At 47.1% G+C, this 20,878-nt stretch overlaps 1 protein-coding gene across 2 annotated transcripts in view; it reads left to right on the top strand.

The window, feature by feature from the left end:
- YPEL2 (yippee like 2) overlaps positions 1-20,878 on the top strand; it is an 87,608-nt gene that overhangs the window by 37,639 nt on the left and 29,091 nt on the right. For both annotated transcript variants that reach the window (XM_081109409.1, XM_081109408.1), the window contains one exon: positions 11,992-12,305. In XM_081109409.1, coding sequence (XP_080965535.1) covers positions 12,189-12,305 — 117 coding nt within the window. In that variant the 5' untranslated portion in view covers positions 11,992-12,188. The remainder of the gene's footprint in view (positions 1-11,991; positions 12,306-20,878) is intronic.

The following is a 20,878-nucleotide window of genomic DNA, read 5'->3' as shown; positions in this document are numbered from 1 at the left end:
CAGTTGCTCTTCCTGGCAGAAACCAGCCACCTAATTAATATCTTTGACCTTTGGCCTCCTCTCCCACTTCCCTTTCTTTTCTTTTGTTTGTATGACTCTGTGTATGTCATCCATTCTTTCACCACTTCGGTCCCTGTCTGTTGAAAGGATTCCTCCCTAAATTGACCCACTACCAAATGGACCATAAGGTAGAAATGAATTCTCTTTCAGTATTTGCTGCTTTAATGGTATAAACGGGTACCATGTAAATGTAAATAGGGCTTTTGGTAAGTTTTGCTTATGTGGTTTTGAACTTGTTCCCTTCAGGATTTGAGGAAAGAAGTGTCCCACACATGACTGCAGCCTCAGCCAAACAGCCCATTAGCAGGAAGATACTGAAAACTAGCTTTTCTTGTGCCTAATCTCTTGATTCACCTTCTGGTTCAGGTTATTCCCTACCCTCGTATGTTTTCTCAGGTTTCTGTAATTAAAAGTTGTAGCATTGGGCCAACCCTGAGAGTCTGAAAATGTTTTAAAGAGAACTTAACATCTTTGTCTTGCATTATAATTACTTTATTTCGACTCTCCCGCTGGGAGATACTCTGCTTAGTGCTCTAGAGGGCTCAAGAACCTAGGAGGGAAAAAAAAAAAAAACCTAGGAGGCGCAAATCGAGACCCGGCTCTGGCTTGTCTTAAGTTGAAGAATCCATGAGGGGTGGGAGGGTGAGGGCCCAGGACTCACATGTTGGTTCTGGTACTTTCAAACAGGTAATCTTAATAATGCCCGCCTCCCTGGGTTGTTGTGAGGATTAACTGAGAAAATGCATACCAAGTGCCCCCTCCGGGGCCCACAATAGGAAATTAATAAATTGTAGAGTCCTGGAGGCTGACTGACTTGTTGCTGCAGAGCCTCAGGTGACTCCTCCCCACACCCCCACCTTTTCCACCAAGGCTTTTTTGAGCTCTTACTGCCAGCCAGACTTTGGGCTGGGTATGAGGGATGATTAACCAGTCCTGGCCTCTGGCCAGCAATGGCTCACAATCTACTAGGAAGACTGACCCATCAACAACCAGCTTTGTGAAGGTTTCTCAAATTATATGAAAGGCTGTGCTGGCACAGTGCTCGTCCCCCTTGATGTGCCAGGCATGAAAGAGAAAAGAGGCTGTAATTCTTACTAAAACCTACCTGCCATCCCCATAACAGGAGAAACCCAGAAATTTGTTCTACATGAGTCCCTCTCTTCCTCCTGACTCCGTTTCCTTTCCTTCAAGAAATGGCAACACTAGGTGACAGTTTAATAATCCTTAGAACAAAATATGTCCCTCTTTGTCCTGGTGAAGGCTGGGACTTTAGACATACAGACATTCTTGTGAAAGTTCCTCTGCCCTTTCTTTCTCTTGAGTTTTAAGTTTAATTTCCAAATTCCAATTGTGGAAAGGCAGGGAAGGGAGCCCAGCCACAGATGTCAGAGTCTAGAGTTTTGGATTTATTTGAATTGGGAGATGAAAGTCGGGAAGCCAAAGGCATGCTGACAGCTGAACAATGAAATTGTATTGGCAGATCGGGGATGGATGGTTTGTAACTAATTGGGGCCCCAGCTGTGCCCTGGGGGAGCAGCAGTTAAAGAGGCATGGGGTCACACAGTACCCATGGTCCAAAGGACATTTGTTTATTTAGTAAATAATAGTTGATATTTGAGTGTGTGAGACACAGATGGCAATCAAATAATGTCTTTAATAAAAAATACTACAACTGTGAAAAGTGCTATGCATGTGGAATAGGGGACCTGACTTCATGGGGCTTGGAGGATGCTCTGCAGAGGGCTCCCCCAGCAAGGAACTTCTGAAGATTGGCCACATCTCTTGCTCTATTTTCAAAGATGTTTTCTTGTTAGATCTTCTACATGGTTGTCTTAGATCAGGGGTTGGAAACCTTTTGCCTGCCAAGGGCCATTTGGATATTTATAACATCATTCTCAGGTCACAGAATTATCAACTTAAAAATTAGCCTGCTATATTTGGTCAAACATTTAATTAACTCACCCCTAATGCCCTGGCAGGGCCAGACCAAATGATTTTATAGGCCTTATATGGCCCTCAGGCTGGACATTCCCCACCCCTGTTTTTTTAAAGTATTATTTTTTAATATATATATTTTTATTGATTTCAGAGAGGAATGGAGAGGGAGAGAATGATAGAAACATCAGTGATGAGAGAGAATCATCAATCGGCTGCCTCCTGTTTCTGCACGCCCTGCACTGGGGATTGAGCTCGCAACCTGGGCATGTGCCCTGACCCAGAATCGAACTGTGGCCTCCTGGTTCGTAGGTCGATGTTCAGCCACTGAGCCGTGCTGGCCCGGCATTCCCCACCCCTGTTTTATAGAGTATAATTCAAGGTTAGCTGTGTCTGGTCCCTCTCTGGGTCCCAGACCATGGAGAAAATGTATTTGTTTTGTTTTCACCAGGAGTGTCATCTCTGAGCATGGCCACATACAAAACAAAGGACTAATGCTGAGGGTGGCAGTCTCCGGGGGCTGGAAGAAAAGGGCAGGTCTGGCCCTCTTTTGCATGTGGAGTAGAGAGGCAAGCTTCATGGACCCCTTTCCTTCTCGGCCTGAACCAAGTCTGACACCTCATTTTTTCCTAACTCAGTCCTTTAACGCAGTAGCTCAGACCGCCCTAAGGGATTTATGAGCACCACTCCAGGAGAAAGAAGGTTCCTGTGTTGACAGTCTAAGGGTCTTTCTAGGGGTCCAGAAGCTGCCCCAGGTGATGCTAAGAGATGGTGTGAAGGGCAAGGGGAGGTGGAATGGGAAATGTTTCTGCCATCAGACAACAGCCAGTGAAACCACCAGTGGTCCCATGTGGTGGGGTGGATGGGAGACATGGCTCCACAGCACTGAGTCTTAGACTCCTGCCAGCCCAAGTGAGTTGAGGTCACAAGAGTTTGCTGCCTTTTGAACTTTGTGGCATATAAACGGTGTGTGAATCCCAGTCATGTCCAGCATCAGATTGATTTTTTTTAAATTGACTTGAGAGAGAGAGAGGAAGGGAGAGAGAGAAACATTGATTTGTTGATTCACTTATTTATGCATCCACTGGTTGCCTCCTGCATGTGCCCTCACCAGGGATCAAACACACAGCCTTGGGAAGATACTCTAACCATCTCAGCTACCCGGCTAAGGCCAGAATTAGATATTTTAAATGTCCTGCATAGGGGCAAAGTAAGTAAGGAGATTTTTATTTATTTTTGTTGTTGTTGTTTTATTTAATATATTTTATTGATCTTTTTACAGAGAGGAAGGGAGAGGAATAGAGAGTTAGAAACATTGATGAGAGAGAAACATCGATCAGCTGCCTCCTGCACACCCCCTACTGGGGATGTGCCTGCAGCCTTCCGCTCAAGGTACATGCCCTTGACCGGAATCGAACCTGGGACCCTTCAGTCCGCAGGCCAACTCGCTATCCACTGAGCCAAACCGGTTAAGGCATGGAGATTTTAAAAATATCAGCGTTATAGGGCAGCATGATTTCATGGGTGGTCATTCATTTACTCAGTTAACACTTATCAAGAATCTCCAATGTGCTGGACACTAGGTAGGAGTCCTGGGCAAACCATGGCTCTGGGCAGGGGCTGGGTAAAGACTGGACTTATGACTTCAGTAAGTTCCCAATCGGGTGGGGAGACAGACACAGGAACAGTGTGATAAAGGGCCATGGTGAGGGTGCATGCTGGAAGAAGGGGGCTACCAGCTGTGCTTAGTATCACATTTGAGCTGGGTATTACGGCATGAGAGACACCGACCAGCAGAGAAGCTAGGTTAAGGCATTGCAGGAGGCTGAAACAACTTGAGAAAAGGCAGTGAGCAAGCTTGGTTTGCTGGGGAAACAGGTTTGGAGTGAGGTGGGAAGGTGATGAGAAGATAAGGCACCAGGTTCTTGGTGCCACCTGAGGTGTCGGGCTTAGTCCTGCAGGCTGCTGGGAAACTTGAGAGAGATGTGATCAGATTGTGTTGTATAAATAGAATTCTAGAATGGGCTGGCGAGGTAAGCGCTGAGTCAGGGAGCCCAGTTAGGAAGCTCTCACAGTGGTTCAGGATGAGAGAGGACAGGACTCACTCAGCGCTGCGACTGGGAGGGTGGCTTTCAGAGGCAGAGCCAGCCGTCTAGGGGACAGATAAAGAGGGAAGAGAAGAAAGTCAAGAGTGTTTTCTGGCCCTACCTGGTTTGGCTCAGTGGATAGAGCATCGGCCTGCAGACTGAAGGGTCCCAGGTTCGATTATGGTCAAGGCCATGTACCTTGGTTGCCGGCACATCCCCAGTAGGTGGTGAGCAGGAGGCAGCTGATTGATGTTTCTCTCTCATCAATGTTTCTAACTCTCTATCCCTCTCCCTTGCTCTCTGTAAAAATCAATAAAATATATATATTTTTTAAAAAAGAGTGTTTTTGTTTGGGCAACTGGGCTTCCAGGAGGAAGGAATAGAATTTGGGATGAAGGTGATAGGAGCCAAAGGGAAGGAGAAAGATGGTGTGTTTTGAAGTGCCATCCGAGGCGCCAGATAGAGGCATCCTTTTGAAAGGGACCCAGGTTGCAGAAGACTTGAGGGTGTGGCTGAGAACACAGTCAGTCAGGTACATAGGGGGAGCGCCTCCAAGGAGGAGGAGGATGGAAGAAGAGCAGGCAGGGAGACCTGAGAGGGGCACCATGAGGCCCATCAGGGAGAGTTTTATGGAAAAGCAGCCCATGAGAGCTGAATGCAGCAGCAGGACCAAATCGTGTTAGCATTGAAACGTGTTAGTGTTTGGGCTTGGCACGTTGGAGCTGCCCATATTTTTGTTACTCAAAAGCCTGGTTGTGATAAATGATATTCGTGGAGCATTGCCAGAAGGCGCTGCAGCTCTTCCATTCCTCTGAGAGTCTGCATCGCTGAGTCCAGCCAGACCATCAGAGAGCCATGTTCTTAGGCTGCCCTGATGTGACCCTATTAGAGTCCGTTCTACTGCATTGCCCTTTGGTGTTTGTTCTGATGTCTGTTTTCATGGAGGGACAGTCTTGCAAGAGGGTTACATGGTAGGAGCTTTTGGGGTGCGCTGCGGCTCTTGTCCACTGGGTTACTCATCAACTCCTACTCATAGAATGTCTCTGAGAAAAAATCTGTATCCTGAACAACCAAGATTCTTTTGTTTTATAGGAACTATAAACTTGTTTAACTGCTATTTTCTTTTCTGCCGTGGTTACTGGGGAGCTCAAAGCCAAATTTGCAATTGAAATTCAGTAAATATTTAGCAATGTAATAGCATGCATTTCTATATCCTAACTCTCCGTTTTTCTTTTTTTCCTCCTACCCTAATTTCTTTACCTATTTTAGTAGTATTGTATTGTTTATATTTGTGTAAGTCACTATAAATCCTTTTTGGAACTAGGAGTTGTATGAGAAAGAGAAGGAAGCCATCAGTGAGTTACCCATGTCCTTGGCAAACTGTCTTCAGACAAGTAAACCAGGCTTTTCACATTATTATTATTATTATTATTATTTTAAATAGGAAAGTTTATTTAGAAAGCCACAGAGATAGAATAAGTGAGCTGTAGCAGAATGGGCTCAGGAACCAAGTTACAGGCAAAAGAAGGGTCCCGAGAGAGAAGGATTAAAGGTAACACCCCTGGGGGGGGGGGGGGGCGGACAGGAAAGGCGCAGCTCCAAGAGGGAGAGTGCCACATTATTTTTTTATTGAAATTGTAGAAACAACCCAAAGAGATTTCTGATCTCTTCATAGCCAGCTAATAACAACAGCTATTTTTATCTGGTATCTAGTAAATTACATGCAAGTTTCAGGATTTTCTAGGGGCACTGCCTTTCCTCTATGCAGATGTTCAAACAGATGCAAGCTTCCCGTGGGGCCTCCCGGGCAAAATGCTGACCTAAGGGCCATGTGGTAAACGCATTGCTGTGTGAACAGATGTTGCAAAGGCACATCCAGCAGCCATCTCTGAGCAGGCTCTGCGAGGCTGGCGTGTTCTGCAGCCTCGTTGAAGTCAGGGTCTTAGTAGGACGAAGGTTGGTGGGTGGATACTCTGCTCTGGGGCAGGACTCAGCTGGTAGAGACGTCATTACAACATGGAATCAGGACTTTGAAAGCTGAAGGGATCCTAGAGATCATGGAGGATTATCATCTGACAGATAATCCCCATGAAACCAAGACTAGGCCTGGTATCCAGGATAGAGATGAATGGTTGGTTTTGTTTGTGAAAGAGAGTGGTTTCCTGAATATCCAGGCTGGTTTTTATTATCCACTGGATGGATGTGAAGTACCACTTGGGTCCAGTGCCATAAAATGGGAAACCGTGAAACATGATGACATGATTTTCCTGTGCGTCTTGCATGCAGTTTTAAATGACCACAGCCTTTTCTCAACAGTGTGAAGATTGTATTTTTAAAAAAAGATTTCTTAAAATTTATTTTTAGAGGGAGGGGAAGGGAAAGGGAGAGATAGAGAGAGAAACATCCATGTGAGAGCAAGACATGGATTGGCTGCCTCCTGCACATCCCATTGGGGATTGAAACCACAACCCCGGGCATGTGCCCTGAGTGGGAATCAAACCAGCAACCTTTCGGTGCAGGGGACAGCGTCTAACCAACTGGGCCACACCAGCCAGGGCTCATGGCAGTTTTAATAGGGGCATTTCAGCAAAGTTCTCACTAGTGGTTCCATCCTGGGATTAGTAGAGACAGCGCCGATCGCAGAGGTACCTGTCCGCTGCACTAAGTGATGGAGTGGTCTGTTGTTTGTAACGACATAGTAGTAATACCAGGTCCCCAGCTAAGCCACAAAAACCCACTTAAACCACAGTGTACCTTTAAGTGGATTAAGTTAGGTCCTAACCCTCTAACCACCGTGAGTCAACTCGGAGACAGGAACGCTGCTCCGAAGGGTCCTGTGAATCAGCAGTTCCTGTGCTTTTTCATGCTTGCTGGCCAGGATGGTGACAGCTAATCAAGGTGAATGAGTACTAACCACCCAAGTGTGCTGAATGCTTCACTTGCATGATCTCATTTGATTCTTTTGTCTCCTCCATGAGGTAGGCACTGTTGTTACTCCCTTTTAGGCACCTTGCCTAATGGTGGTGCAGCTAGTGAGAGGAACCAAGACTGAATCCCAGTCCCTCTGCCTTAGATCCTGCACTCATCACTGGACTACACTGCCACCCACTCCTCTTGCTTGGCTGGCAGCCCAGGGAGACTGAGTCTCTCTGCTTCCTGGCCTGGGTTCAGGATTCTGGTGACATTGGGAATGGGGAAGGAGATCAGTTCTGATAAAGGCCATCCATTGCCTTTCTATTTCTCTATCTTTATTGTCTCCCAGTTCCAGAAATGGCTGGTCTGTTCCCTTCCCCTGCTGTCACCTGTGTATTGCCTCCAATCAAGGCTTCCTCACCTGTGGTGGAACAGAACGCGGCTATTGGTCCTGCTCCCACACTCCTGTCCTCAAAGCTAGCAGAAAGCCTTCCTCAGGCTTTCTAAGAGTTATATATATACTGTAAATGCAAAGAATGGGCATACTGGTAGATGCCAATGACAGGTCTTTAGGGGTTTTATGGAGCCTGGAGACCGAGAGTAACTTTGTCCCCTATCTCATTACTTGGGAGAAGGGAGGAGCCTCAGCCATGCCTGCTACCTACATGGGTGGGTGGACTGGTCCCGTCAGCAGCCCAGTGAGAAGCAGATGGCGGCCTCTCCCGTGTGCTCCGCACTGCTGAGTTCAAAGGTTCAAAAATGACTGAAACATGGCCCCTGCCCTTGGAGCTTACCTCTCGTAGAGGAAACAGGCAGGAAAGGGTACTTTCACTTTCAGTGGGGTGTTAACTAGAGGTGAGCGCAGAGGAGGGGCCAATAAGCCCAACGCGGAGGTGACATTTGCTCTCAGTCTTCATGGTGAACAGTGGTGAGAAAGAACCGTGTGTCAGCCTGAGGGAATGGCATCAATGAAACTTTCAAGAGTGAAATGCAGAGGTGTATTAGGAGGGACTGCAGAGAGCTTGGTTGCCAAATCTGAACACATAGGAGAGTTCCTGAGACATGGTTGACCCTTAAATGTCAGTCCAATTAGTGGAGTATAGAGTATGAGGTGGTGATGAGTCCGAAGCCATTTATGGGTGTGTGGATAAGAAAACAGTGGTAGATGGTGGTCAGTGGTCATAAACAGAATTTATTGTATACTAACGACATGCCAGGCACCTATGTTGAGTACTATAGATAACTAAGTTAATCCTCACAAGAATCCTAGGAGGAAGGTACTCCTATTCTTTGATGAGGAAAGTGAGGTCCAAGATCACACGGCTAGTCAGAGATAGAACGGGGATTTGACCTATCTGAGTCTGGTTCCAGAGCCTGCCTTAACTGTTGCCCCGAATTGCCTGTCTGAAGGCTGTTAAAGTGGTGACATGGTCAAGTCTGCTTTTAAAAAATAGACCGTGCTGGCTGAAATGCAGAGAGTGGATATAAAGGGGAAAGGAGGCTCATGGGCCTGCCGGGGCTGTGTGCCAGCATTGTATAGGTGCACTTACATCATCTCATTTAATCCTCCTAACCCTCTGTAGGTTGGTATTATTAGAGTTGGGGAAGCTGAAGGTCAGAGTAGTTGAATAACTTGCCCCAGATCACTCAGCTAGAAAGGAGTAGAACTGGTTTGATTCCAGAGCCCACGTCTTCTGCAGGCAGCCTTCGCCTGCCCTCTACCAAAACATCCCACAGAAACAACCAAGCACCCCACAGAAACGACAGCACACCGAGGCCGTCCTGTGGTTGGAGGTGTTACTTCCCCTGTGAGTTCCACCTTCTCAGTGTCTGTGGCGCCGAGTGTGTGTCAGTAGAGCTTTGCCCCCACGTCCTTCGAGTTCCTTCCTGACTCACCTGAAGAATTCACCCCTCTCACCCTCCATCCTGGGGACACGCAGAAGGCTCTGTGTTGAGTCCCAGCTGCAGTCGTGGCCCCTTGGGGAGCAGGCCTGCCCATCAGGTGGACCAGCCCATTTCGGCCTGAGCTCCCTTTCCTATGCATTTGGCTCTCAGAGTGGTGTATCGAAGGTCTTTGTTTTTAATCATAATAATAGTTCACCTATTTTCTTTCCGTGCTGATCAGCAGGAGCCAGCTGGGGGTGGTAGCAAATCTTCCTTTAATTTCAACTGTGATGGATTATCACTTCCCTTAAAACGGTGTTTAATTTGTACCTGTGCCCGGAGGTTTTTAACTACAGTATTGAGCTCATTTGATTATTATTGGGAATCAATATGTTGGCGTTAGGAAGCTCCATGGAGCCTGTAGCCCCATACCCTCAGTTTCTTCCTTAAAAAACAACAACACGCACCTCAACTGTGTTATATTCCTTCCTACAAACCAGCTCAAAGAAGCTTTAACATTTTTCCCACAGGAGGGAAGAAGGTAGTTATTTTCCCGTCCCTGACCGGCATCTGCTTTCCTCTTGTTCAGCCTCTTCTTTCTTCTCAGGCACAAGGACCTTCTTTCTTGATGCTGCTTCCTTCACCTTGCTTTGCACTCACCCCCCTCATCCCTTCTAGTTTGCCCTGTACCAGTTGAACAGGATTCATATTGCAGCACCATACTTTTTCTTTCCTTCCTTCTTGGGGCAGGAGTCAGCTTTCAGGTGCTCTGCCTTCCTGTGCAGGAGCGAGAAGGCAGGGACCGGAGCAGCGCAGACCAGCGCCTGCTGTCTGGGCTCCCCAGGGCCTTTCCTAGCACCGGGCAGCCTGGGACATTGCCTACATGGCTGGCTTTTCTCTTGTCTTCTCAAGTTCAGAGCTGTGGTGTGCAGTGAATGTGTGTGCGTGGGTATGTGTTTGTATGGGACATAGGGTTAATACAGGCTGTGTAAATGCCTGTTGCTCAGAAGGTGGCTTTGAATACAATACACTTTGTGATTCAGATTTAAAGCAGAGCAAAACCAGAAACCCCTGCCTACAAACTTTTTTTTTTTTGGTTTCCTGCAGAAGAGAAGTGAGAGAAGAAATCATTCTACTCTGGGGAAATGCATAATTTAGAAGCCGGCTGCGTGTATAAGAAAACAGACCCTGTGGCTGCTCTATAAACCCAGACTGGCAGCCTGGGCTCTTTGTTTCCTTTTCATCCCTCAGTGTTTGTCTAAGACTGAGGAGGCCCGTGCTCTTCGTGCTCCCCACTGGGCAGCGAAGGCATGGCCTGGGGTGGGGGGGGGGGGGCGGCCAGCCCTGAGCAAGCCTCCTGCTCGCTTCTGTTCCTTACCCTGCGAATACTCGGACTCTTCCTTTCCTGGGAATGCTGTTCTTCCTGAGAGTGGGACAGGAGTATTGGGAAGCGCAAGGGCATTTCAGGAAACCAACTAACGAACACAGAACAGCCTTGCTATCCCATGGGCTTTGGTTCTACCCACTCCCAGAGTGGGCCCAGCGGGGCATGAATGGGACCTGCAGCCAAGGGCCATGTCTCTTCCTGCCGCACCTCCCGCTGTGGCCAGGCCCAACACTGAGTCAGTCAGTTCTCACCTCCATATTCTTCAAGTTATTTTATAATGTTCCGTTTAACCAGATTTCACAGCTTTCAAAGGAGACTGTGCAGAGAAGACTGGGCCCCTACAGGCCTGAATTCCTTCAACAATGGGACATCTCATGGATGTGGACCCTGCTTGGCTCGGGGGTGCACAAGGGACAGGCAGGATAAGGGTAATGACCACTGTTGTCCTTCAGGCCAGTGCCGGCGGATGGGATTGACCACTCAGGAAGATGGAGTTCCTGGATGCAGTGGCCTTCAGTGGCTGCTGGGGCGGGGGGTAGGGGGGGGATGGTGTCAGGGGGGAGGGCAGCCTCCCTTGGGAAGATTTGATTCCAGTGAGGTTTAAAGGAAAAAGAACTGTGATTTGCAGACTTTCTCTAGATAGCCAGATGGATTCCAGACATAATCCAGCCAGGAAGATTGGTTTTGTTTATCTTCCTCCCCGGTCTCTCTAAATAATTTTATCTTCAAAGCCTGACACAGGTGGTAATTAACACTCTGGTTCTCCTTGGAGGGAGGCAAGTGGGAACACCACCCCCGGTAGTGAAGCTCAGGGACTAGGCGGGTCCAGAAGCCTCAGGCAGGTGAGCCTGAGCAGGCAGAGGGAGGCTTAGACCTTGGGGCCCTCTGACCTTTACTTGGACACACCCTGGGAGCCATCCCACAGTCTCAGCGTCCTTGGTCCCCAATAGAACAAAGGAGCCGAGGTTCTGATAGGAGAGAGGTTTGGCACCATGGGATGAGTAAGGGGAACGGTGAGGGTTGAGGAGGAATTCTGGTACAATTCACTATCATTGTGAATTTTAGGTGCAGGAGTTTATTTCATTGGTTTCATTTATTCACTTGAGGGTTTTTTGTTTGCTTGCTGGCTTGCTTGTTTTTAATATACTAAGCATCTACTTCTGGGCAAGATAGGGCAAAGGGAATTACTTCTCCCCAAAAAGCTGGCCAGCCATGAGGGCCCTGGCTGGTTGGGGACTTGATCCTTTGTATCCCATGCTTAGTGTGGGGCATATTGGAGTTCACGTGTTGGGAATGGATGAGAAATCCAGATGTGACTGTTGATGTAGTGACTCTCTGGAGGCTGCATTTCTCCTTTCACTCCTGCCATTTATCTTAGCCGGCTCAGGAGAGGGGGGCCCTTAGGAGCCCTCTCCCAGGGGCTACAGGTAGCACATTTACGCCTGGCCTGTTGCAGGGCTCCCTAGAATGGTGATCATGCCAGTTTGCTGTATGTCGGTGGAGGGACTGCTGAGAGCCCTGAACCTCCAACTCAAGGAAAGCAGCAGCTCTGGGATCTCCGGTGGTTTCTTTCTCCTTCATGGGGCATCTTGACACAGTGCAGGAAGCAGAAGGGGGTCATTTCATTCTATAACTGTTGCCCTCCTGGTGGCAGTTGGACTCGACTTGCTTTGCAGGAAGCCCAGCTCCATCAGTTAATGATATTCCCTTATCTTGATACTGCAGGCTGCTGAGCACCGGCCGGAGACCTCTGCTTGAGGGTCCTTCCTCTGAAGACATTGCCAGTGTGTGGAGCCCGCCCCACACCCACTCCCTGCCACACCACGGCCTTTACCTGTGTCTTCCGGTGTTTCCCCTGCGACCCGTCCTGTGGGAGTGCCTCGTGGGCTGCCCCAGAGTTCACCCCACGCTCAGCGGCGCCAATGGTGAAGATGACAAGATCCAAGACTTTCCAGGCCTATCTGCCCTCCTGCCACCGGACCTACAGCTGCATTCACTGCAGAGCCCACTTGGCCAATCATGATGAACTCATTTCCAAGGTACACGTTCCCTGCAAGCCTGCCTTGCCTTCCCCGGGGAAGGGCACTTCCTGCCCCTAAAGGTATAGAAGGTTACAAGCTCTCCAAGAGCCTGGGTATTGGTGCTGCATCTTCAATACCAGGGGAGGAGGTGTGGGAGTTAGGGAGGGGCTGACCCACATGGCTGTCTCATCCAACTGAGAAATAACTGAGTTGGGGAGGGCATGTGCTAGTTTGTTATTTTGGAAATTAGATGCCATCCCTGTTGGAGGCTGTGGGGAATGGTGGCTCGCAGGCCAGAGGGGAGAGGGGCTAAGGAGGGATTGGAGTCTTTGGGTTGGCTTGCTTGGCGTAGGTTGGCAGACGAACACTGTCTAGAGTGCTGCCTGCCTGGAAAGCGAGTGGAAAGAAAGTTGGTGGGGCCAGGATGTCTTGTAGTGGGTTCTTAGCTGAGATGAGTTGAGGATACAGCCTTTCAAGGTCATGAGACTATTGACTTTGGGGAGGACCAGGGTGACTTGGTGAATAGCTGACTCCCTGGCCTGTGGGGACCATTAGGGCCTTAACATGGCATTTGATCCCAATTAGAAGAGAGAATGGAACCCTATTTTCCAGAGGAGCCTTGGCAACTGCTTCCTAAAGTTGGGGTGGGGGTGGGAGGATATGAAAAAAATAAATAAACCCAACATCTCTGTTGTACAGTCTAGGAACTGGCTCCTTCAAGCAGCACTCTCAGGGGAGCTGCCTCCCTCCTGGCCCTGAATTCCCACGGGAGGAGAAACAGGTTTTACGAGGCTACATAAAAAGGAGAAAGAGATCACGGAGGACTTTTCCCTTAAAAAAAAAAAAAACACAAAAAAACCCTCCTTCCTCTGAACCTGTACTACATGCCATTCAAGCAAAAAAAAAAAAAAGAAAAAAGAAAAGAAAAGAAAAAGAAAAAAGATAAAAAGAAACAAACAAGCCTTTATGCAGACCCAGACTAAGTTTTAAAAAAATGCTAGAAAAGATGGCATCGTTTTCCCTGCCCCGGGCCTGGGAGCCCCAGCCAGAGAGGGAGGAAGGAGCAGCAGTTCTACAACAGTCGTGTCCAGCTGGCTGACCCACCAGGACATGAGGAAGGCTGCTGAACAACCACGTGTGGTGTAGGGATTCTTAAGTCAGGACCCGGGTTGGACCTCCTCCTCCTAGGCCTATTCCAGGGTCTAGGGTTACCACAGACCTTGAACCCTGGAGCCCTCTGAGTTCGGCACCTGGCCCACTTCCCTTCTCTGGGTTTCTTCCAGTTACTCTCCTTCCTGCTGTTTCTGCTTCAGCCAGCCATAGCTTCCTCCTCCGTCACCTAACTCGTGTTGTCTCAGATGCCTTGGATCTTACGGGAACCCCTTGAGTGTGGAAGTTTGGATGGGGGAGGCTGTGTCAGCGAGGGAAGACAGGATTCAGTCCTTTTTGCTTTGGAAGAGTGCCTGCAAGCTTGAAGGGAAAATGTGAGTTGTCCTATTTCTGAAAACCTCCAGAGAAAGTGGAAGCCAAGACATTTTTTTTTTTAATACCAGGAAGAAGTGCTCTGTATCATAAGAAATTGAAGGACCAGTGAAATGTATTTTAGCACCTTCTCTGTCCTAAAATCCTGCTACTTGACACTTTGTTATCTCACTTAACCTTCATAAGAAGCCTTTAAAGCAGGTGACATTAGTCATATTTCATTTTTAAAAATACCTTCAGGCTTCTTTTCCCCCCCTTTAAATATGTTTTTTTTTATTGATTTTTTTTTAGAGAGAGAGAGAGGGAGGGAGGGAGGGAGGGAGGAAGGAAGCGGGGAGGGAGAGAGAGATAAACACATCAATGAGAGAGAAACATCAACATCGATCGGCTGCCTCCTGCACACTCCCTGCTAGGGATTGAGCCTACAACCCAGGCATGTGTCCCAATTGGAAATCAAACTACAGACCTCTTGATGTATGGTCTGATACTCAACCACTGAGCCACACCGGTTGGGTGATACTAGTCATATTTTATATGGATGGAGTTTTATATGGATGGAGAAGTTGAGAGTTATAAATGTTGCCCAAGAACTTAAATTGGAGGCTCAAAGAAGAGAGAGCAATTACTCTGAGCATGTTTAAGAAGGATTTCTGGAAGAAGTTGGCCCTGTAGGATAGGCTGAAGTGACTGTGGGGAGATGGCAATGGCCTTCAAAGTCACTCTCATCTCTGGCCTGGTGTACGGGATCTTGGATGATCTGGCTGAGCCAACCTTTTGAGTTAGGGCTCCTGCCAGTTCCTTGCTTTATGTTCCAACCACTTGGAACTAAGCAGCATTCCCTAAATATACAGACAGGATTTCAGGCTGCTGTGCCTCAGCCAAGGGCAGCCCTTTTTCCTCACCTTCCTCTTTCCCAGGAGCCCCTACACAGTCTTTTCCACCTGGGGCCATTTCCTACTAGCTTTGTATCCTCTGGGTCAGAATCCCACCCAAGGCAAGAGCTCAATAAATGATCAAATACATGCATGGATGGAGCCTGACCTTTGGGAGAAGACAAGTGACGAGCAAGAGAGACTTGGTTGGCCTCATGCCCTCTCTCCTGGGCCTTCTGGGGCAAAAAGGCTCATTCACAAATCCAGGCCAAAGTCAGCACAGGCTTTAGTTTCATTGGCCACAACCGGTGCACAGATGGGGTGCATTAGAGCTTGATGATTTAAAGAGTTGGGTTAAATGCCTGGCTGTGGGTTAGGACTGAGGGAACTGTGGCTGGCACCACACAAAGATTCCTTTATTTCACTCCACAGCCATCCCCGGCGTTAAGTAATCTATAGATTCTTCTGCAGGTCCGCTTAACAGGAAGAAAATTGCCCCAGCCCCCTCCTTGGAAAATGGGCCTTTCTTTTCATTTTGTTTCTCCCTTCCATCTAAGAAAGTTCAGGGAGAGAATGTTTCTCCTGTTCTCCCCCCTTGAGGTAATCTGTGTGGTTTCAGGGTCAGCCCCGTGGGAGTTAGGCACTGGGAAGCAGATAACTGGGGCAGCCGTGTAATTAAACGATACGTTGTGCTTGTAATAGAGCCTTTGATCTGGAAGCTTGACATTCCATTGTTTGGTCTAAAAAAAGAAAAGATGACACAAAAGTCCAGAGAACTGCAGTCCTGAGTGTTTGGCAACAGCAGAGAACAGGGGATGGTACCAAGACTTTGGGCTCCCTTCCTACCAGTGTGACTAAGCCCAATGGAAATGCATAGTTGTCAAAGGATTTGAACAATTAGGGCCATATTGGCACGTGGGGTAAAGAATCCTGCACCGAGTGGTCCACCTTCCCAGCTGGCATCAACTGTCCAGCCTCTGATTCCCAGCCCCTCACTAATCAGAGGGGTGAGATGATATTTGCTGTGTCTAATGCCTAGTAGCTAGCACTGTGCTCGCTGTGTGCTCTCTCCCTAACAGTGCTGAGTGGTAAGTGTACCTTACTGTGTGTGGAGGGGGGAACAGGTTTACCTCATTGGGTTGCTATGAGGCTGGATGAGATCATAGATGTGTGGGTGGTTTGTAAATCAAAGAAAGCTCTATGCAAGTATAAAGTGGTTCCTCTGCTTCTCTTGCCTTGCTGTCCAAGAAAGAGAGAGAGGGAAGGGAAGGGAAGGGAAGGGAAGGGAAGGGAAGGGAAGGGAAGAGGGAAGGGAAGAAGGAAGGGAAGAAGGAAGGGAAGAAGGAAGGGAAGAAGGAAGGGAAGAAGGAAGGGAAGAAGGAAGGGAGGGAAGGGAAGGAAGGGAAGGAAAGGAAGGAAAGGAAGGAAGGAAGGAAGGGAAAAGAAGAAAGAAAAAAGGAAAGACAAGGGGTGGGGTGGAGGGGATTGTTCCTGCTGACACCAAGCAAATTTCCATTAGCCAAGATAGTTTCCCTTTAGACCATGGAGCACAGGAGTTAGACAAGGAGGAAAAGGAAATAGAAGAAATCGACAGCAAAGATGCACTTGTCTGCAGAAAGGTAACAGCTTTCACTCGGTGGGATGATGGCTGGGGGTGGGTAGGTGAGTCGATGAGAGAACTATCTGGGGAATGTGCTGAGGCATCATCCTACAGCTCCTTTCTTGGGGGTGTTGTGCTCTGCGTGTTTGCCTGCAGAGGTGTTTTGAGTTGGCATGAGGAATTGCTCACACTGTAGTTTCTTACTTAATGGTGCAAGCCCCAGGATAAAGTTATACCTGGGTTATAAATAATAATGTTTTCCATTGGAACCGTTAGTTGCCCTGAGTAAGAACCATCCAACGCTCATTTCAGTGGGGACTATTATGGAAACCTGGATCTTCACAAAGCTTTTCCCTGAAAACTTCCTCTGTCATCGTCATTCCCTTCCCTCCCACCTGCTAACCCTACCGTGGCATCCTGGAGTAGGCCATTTGGGAATGGTGAGTTGGGTTCATTTATCACAATCCCACTCTAAGGACAGTGGTTTCATTTGGAGACACTGGCTGCTTTAGTTACTGCTCTAGGTCCTTGGAGGGAAGGTGTAGGAGGCTCTGGAATGTGGGGGGTGGGGAGTCCAGTGAAGGCAACAGGAAGAAATCCTTTGCTCACTCTCTCAAACTGTTTTTACTACGTCAAACCTTTAGGTCAGTTATCTTCTGGTGACAGATACAAACTTCCCAGAGTTGCAGGTCACTGATGAGCTCAGCCCCTCTTCATGAGGAAACAGGCCATGGGCCACTCACGGACCAACTGAGGTTCCATAGCCTCAAAACCGCACCCCTCAGCCGCACTCCGTGGGAAGAGCCTGCCTCAGCTGCTTCCTTCTCAGCTGGGGAGCTCCTAGGAGGCAGGTTCTTTTTGTTCCCTCTGGGGTTCCGTCAGGCTTACCGTGGTAGCGTTTGGGTTTTCCCTTCGTGCCTAGACATTAGACGAAGTGTTTCTGTCATCATTCAGAGCAAGACCTTCTGAAGGCTTGTGTGGATCTCACAGTTGCTGAGAGGCAACTCTGCCTCAGGTTCCCAGCTCTGCTTCTGAGCCTAGTGCTTGATACCTGTGATTCTCAAAAAGACTTGTACCTCCAACACCATGGCTTAGAGGTAGTGGGCACGGCGGAGGTGTCAGTCTGGAAGTACCGAGATCCGACCCATTCTGTCTGTCTCTATACATCATCATATCCTTTCTCAATTCCCAACCTCTACCAGCTTGCCTTTCATGTACAATAAACGAACTCTCCAGAATATTAATGCCATTTTTTATGTCCCGAAAATCTCATGTAGAAAACCACACAGGAACAGAATTTGTAAAAGTCTACTCATTTCATTTTCTCTAAGTAACCTAGAAAACGTTATAGTCTGCATTGGATTGTACTAGTCACGTTAGTGACTTCTATGCCACATCAAGCAGAATAAACCATAAAGAACATGCACAATAAGATGTGTCACTTAGATAATTCTTGCAAATTATTTTTTCAGTTCTAATTTTATCAGTTAAGAGATTTTTGGTATCTAGTGGGGTATATGCCAGTGATTTTTACAAAAACCGTGATTCAATAAAATTAGTATTTCTAGTCTAGCAAGATGATTGTATGAAAATCTGTAAATGTTAACCTCACAAAAGTGAACTTTTTGTTTCTGAAATAGTAGGACTCAGGCTTTTCCCAGAGTGACCGATGAGCTGTCAGCAACAAAAGGCTGAGAGCAACCCCATACAATAAAGTGCCTTTGTTGCTTTTGCAGTGTTTGCAGATCATTGTTGAATGTTTGTCAGTGTTTCCTAAAGAGCATTTCTGAGGTACAGCAAAGGCACGAGTGACAAATTATGGAAGAGCTCCAACATAAGCCAAGAAGCCCAGTTTCAAAACAGTCCATCAGTTTAGCTTCTGTAGAGAAAATCACATATCTAACCTAAATTACTCCTTTACTTCTTTTCTACAACTGCTTGACCTTTGCAAGTCCCAATCTCCTATCCAGGAAGTATTAGTTCTGTAAGAGGGCAAACAAGATGACCTGTCGACCACGGAGGAAGGAGTAACAGGTGAACCAAGTTTATACAGAAAATCTTCCAACAAAGTGATGTCATTAGATTACAGTGTTTCTTGGTGAAAAGAAACCATATGGAGCTGATAAGATGTCTTATAGCATCTTCCCCCCTACAGACAGAGATTGATTCAAATTCTGGGTGAGATCAGCCATAAATTAGGCCGGGATGTTTGCATGGCGTCATTGTTTCAGGACAGGACCGCCACGGCAGGATCTCAGAGGCCTCTGGCGTGTGTGGGTGATGGCAGCGGGGACTGTGCCCATACTTGCTCTTTTGTCTCATTGTCTCTGTTCTGTCACTACACAAATGCTAAACATGTACTCTGTGTGTGTATGTGTGTGTAGCCCTGTTCTAGATACCCTGCTACTACCCTTAAGGATTTTATCTTCAAGGAACTTTGTAGTTGGGGAGTTAATAGGTTCATAAGTCATCCCTTCTTGGAGTTTGTACTTCACCTTGTGTTTATCTTAAAGCAATTATCACAGTGTAACGATGCACATCTCCCATTAGCTTGTGAACTACTTGAGGAGATGCTTGTGATGTCATCTTTGTGTCTTTGGCACCCGACACAGCTCCTAAAGACTGGTAGATTTTCAGCGAATATCTGAGTGAATGACTGTTAGTACCCAGGATAGAGACAGAGATCAGTGGCCTTAATTTGGGGTCCATGGACTGGCTTTAAGGCATCCCTGGAGTTGTATGTTTAATTCTGTGTGCACGTATCATTTTCTAGGGAGGTTTCCATGGCTTTCATTAGGTTTCCAAAGGAGTTGTTGGTCAAAAATGAACTTTATGGGCCAGATATTGAGGGACTGTGATGGAAGGGGTAGGTTGAAGCCAGATTGTTGGAAGAGTACAAGTTCGACTTGATCCTGCTGGCAGCTGGGTACTACTGAAGACTTTTGAGCAAGTAACTAAGTGACCAGAGCTTTGTTGTGAGAAGGGAAATGTGGTTGTGATGTGGTAAGGGAACTGCTGAAGAGACTAGAAATGGAAAAACTAGTGCATGTGCATAGCAGGGATCTGAAGGTATCCCAGGCATGTGGTGATCATGCAGTAAATGCTTGTGGACCACTGCTTGAGAAAGAAATGCTCGCATTCTGTCCTCACGAACAAGAGGAACTGAATTCAGGAAGCCACATGCTTTGGATGGCGGCAGACCTGTCCCACTATGTTGCCTGTTCCCTGTGAAAATGAACCTGGGCACAAGTAGAATTGCGTACCAGTTTGTTATCCAAGGAGCTGCCAGGGGCGGTGTCTGGTGCAAGCAGCAGGAGCACACGAATCTGCTCGATTGTGATCCCTTCTCTGTAGTTGCTTTAAATACCAAAAGGAAATGTCGACTGAGCTCTGAGGCGTACCCTGAAAATTAACTCTGTTTGCAAATGTCTGTAAGGATCCAATCATAAGGCTGGTTGGTACATGAATGTCTCAGCATTCGGTGAGGACGCTGGTGATTGCAAACTTGTGTTCCCAGTCAAAATCCAAGAAAATCATTTCAATAGGAAGCTGTGAAGTGGGTGAAGGACCTCTGCCCTGTGTTCGAGCACCTGTCCTCCCCCCACCTCTGCACCATTGCTGGTGTGGCTGTTCATATTCTGGGGCCTGACCAGAATCCACTGTCATACACTGTATGTCCATTTCAGTATTATTTATTATTTATTTTGCATTCGAAACAACATGCCAGGCCCTCGCCTGTGTACCAGGCATAGGTAGATGAAGCCAACAAGATTCCTGCACCTTTGGGTACATGGGAATGAAAGGCTCTCTGGGGAGGGCAGAAGGTTACTGACTGAGGTTGTGTTGGTGACATAAACACCACAGGGTGAAAAGTCTACATTGCTGCTATTAACTACTATTTATTGAACATATATTGTGTGCTAAGGACTCCTTTAGATGTTTTCTTTACTTCATCACTTTACAACATCCCTTCAAAGTGGGGATTAACTGACTTGCCTACGTCCATAGTTTTCCAAGAAGCTGTATGGGGTATGGATCGAGATAGGTCTATGCCCTCTTTGCCATTTAAGGACCTAGGTTATTTTCTGGTCTCTCTCAGTAAAATTGTTGGTGAACGGTACCCTGCATTCCCTCCTTCATTTTCCTTGCCTAGAGAATCCTTTCTTTCTCTATATCCAGTTTCTACCTATTCTTTTTTCTTTTTTTTGCATCTACGCATGCATTAAAAAAATTGAATATGTGGCAGAAAATTTGAAAATACAATATGCTTAAATAATATATAACCAGATACACTTCAAGTCCACATTAGAGAATTCATCATGTGGAAATTTGATTAAATGCTTAGGGAAAACCTATTTTGCTTTTAAGCACCTTATGTGGCCAAATGTACAACGTATGTGGTCATTTATATAAAAAGCTGGAAACTGCAAAACAAAGCACCAAATATACCAGCCAAATACTATAATGTTCACTTATGCAGGATAGTCGCATAAAGGAAGTAAAATCAGGTTCATGAGGCTATGCATTCTTTATTAACTACCTTAAAAAAGCTCAGACAACTATTCTTTTCCTGGTAAGAACGCGACGTGAAATGCAAAAAAAACTGCAATATATCTGAGGTGTTATATTAGGCAATT

Source organism: Myotis nattereri (assembly GCF_964212035.1).
Source record: "Myotis nattereri genome assembly, chromosome: 16".
NCBI lineage: Eukaryota > Metazoa > Chordata > Mammalia > Chiroptera > Vespertilionidae > Myotis > Myotis nattereri.
The sequence above is the reverse complement of the archived record's forward strand: the minus strand, read 5'-3'. Positions and strand labels throughout refer to the sequence as shown.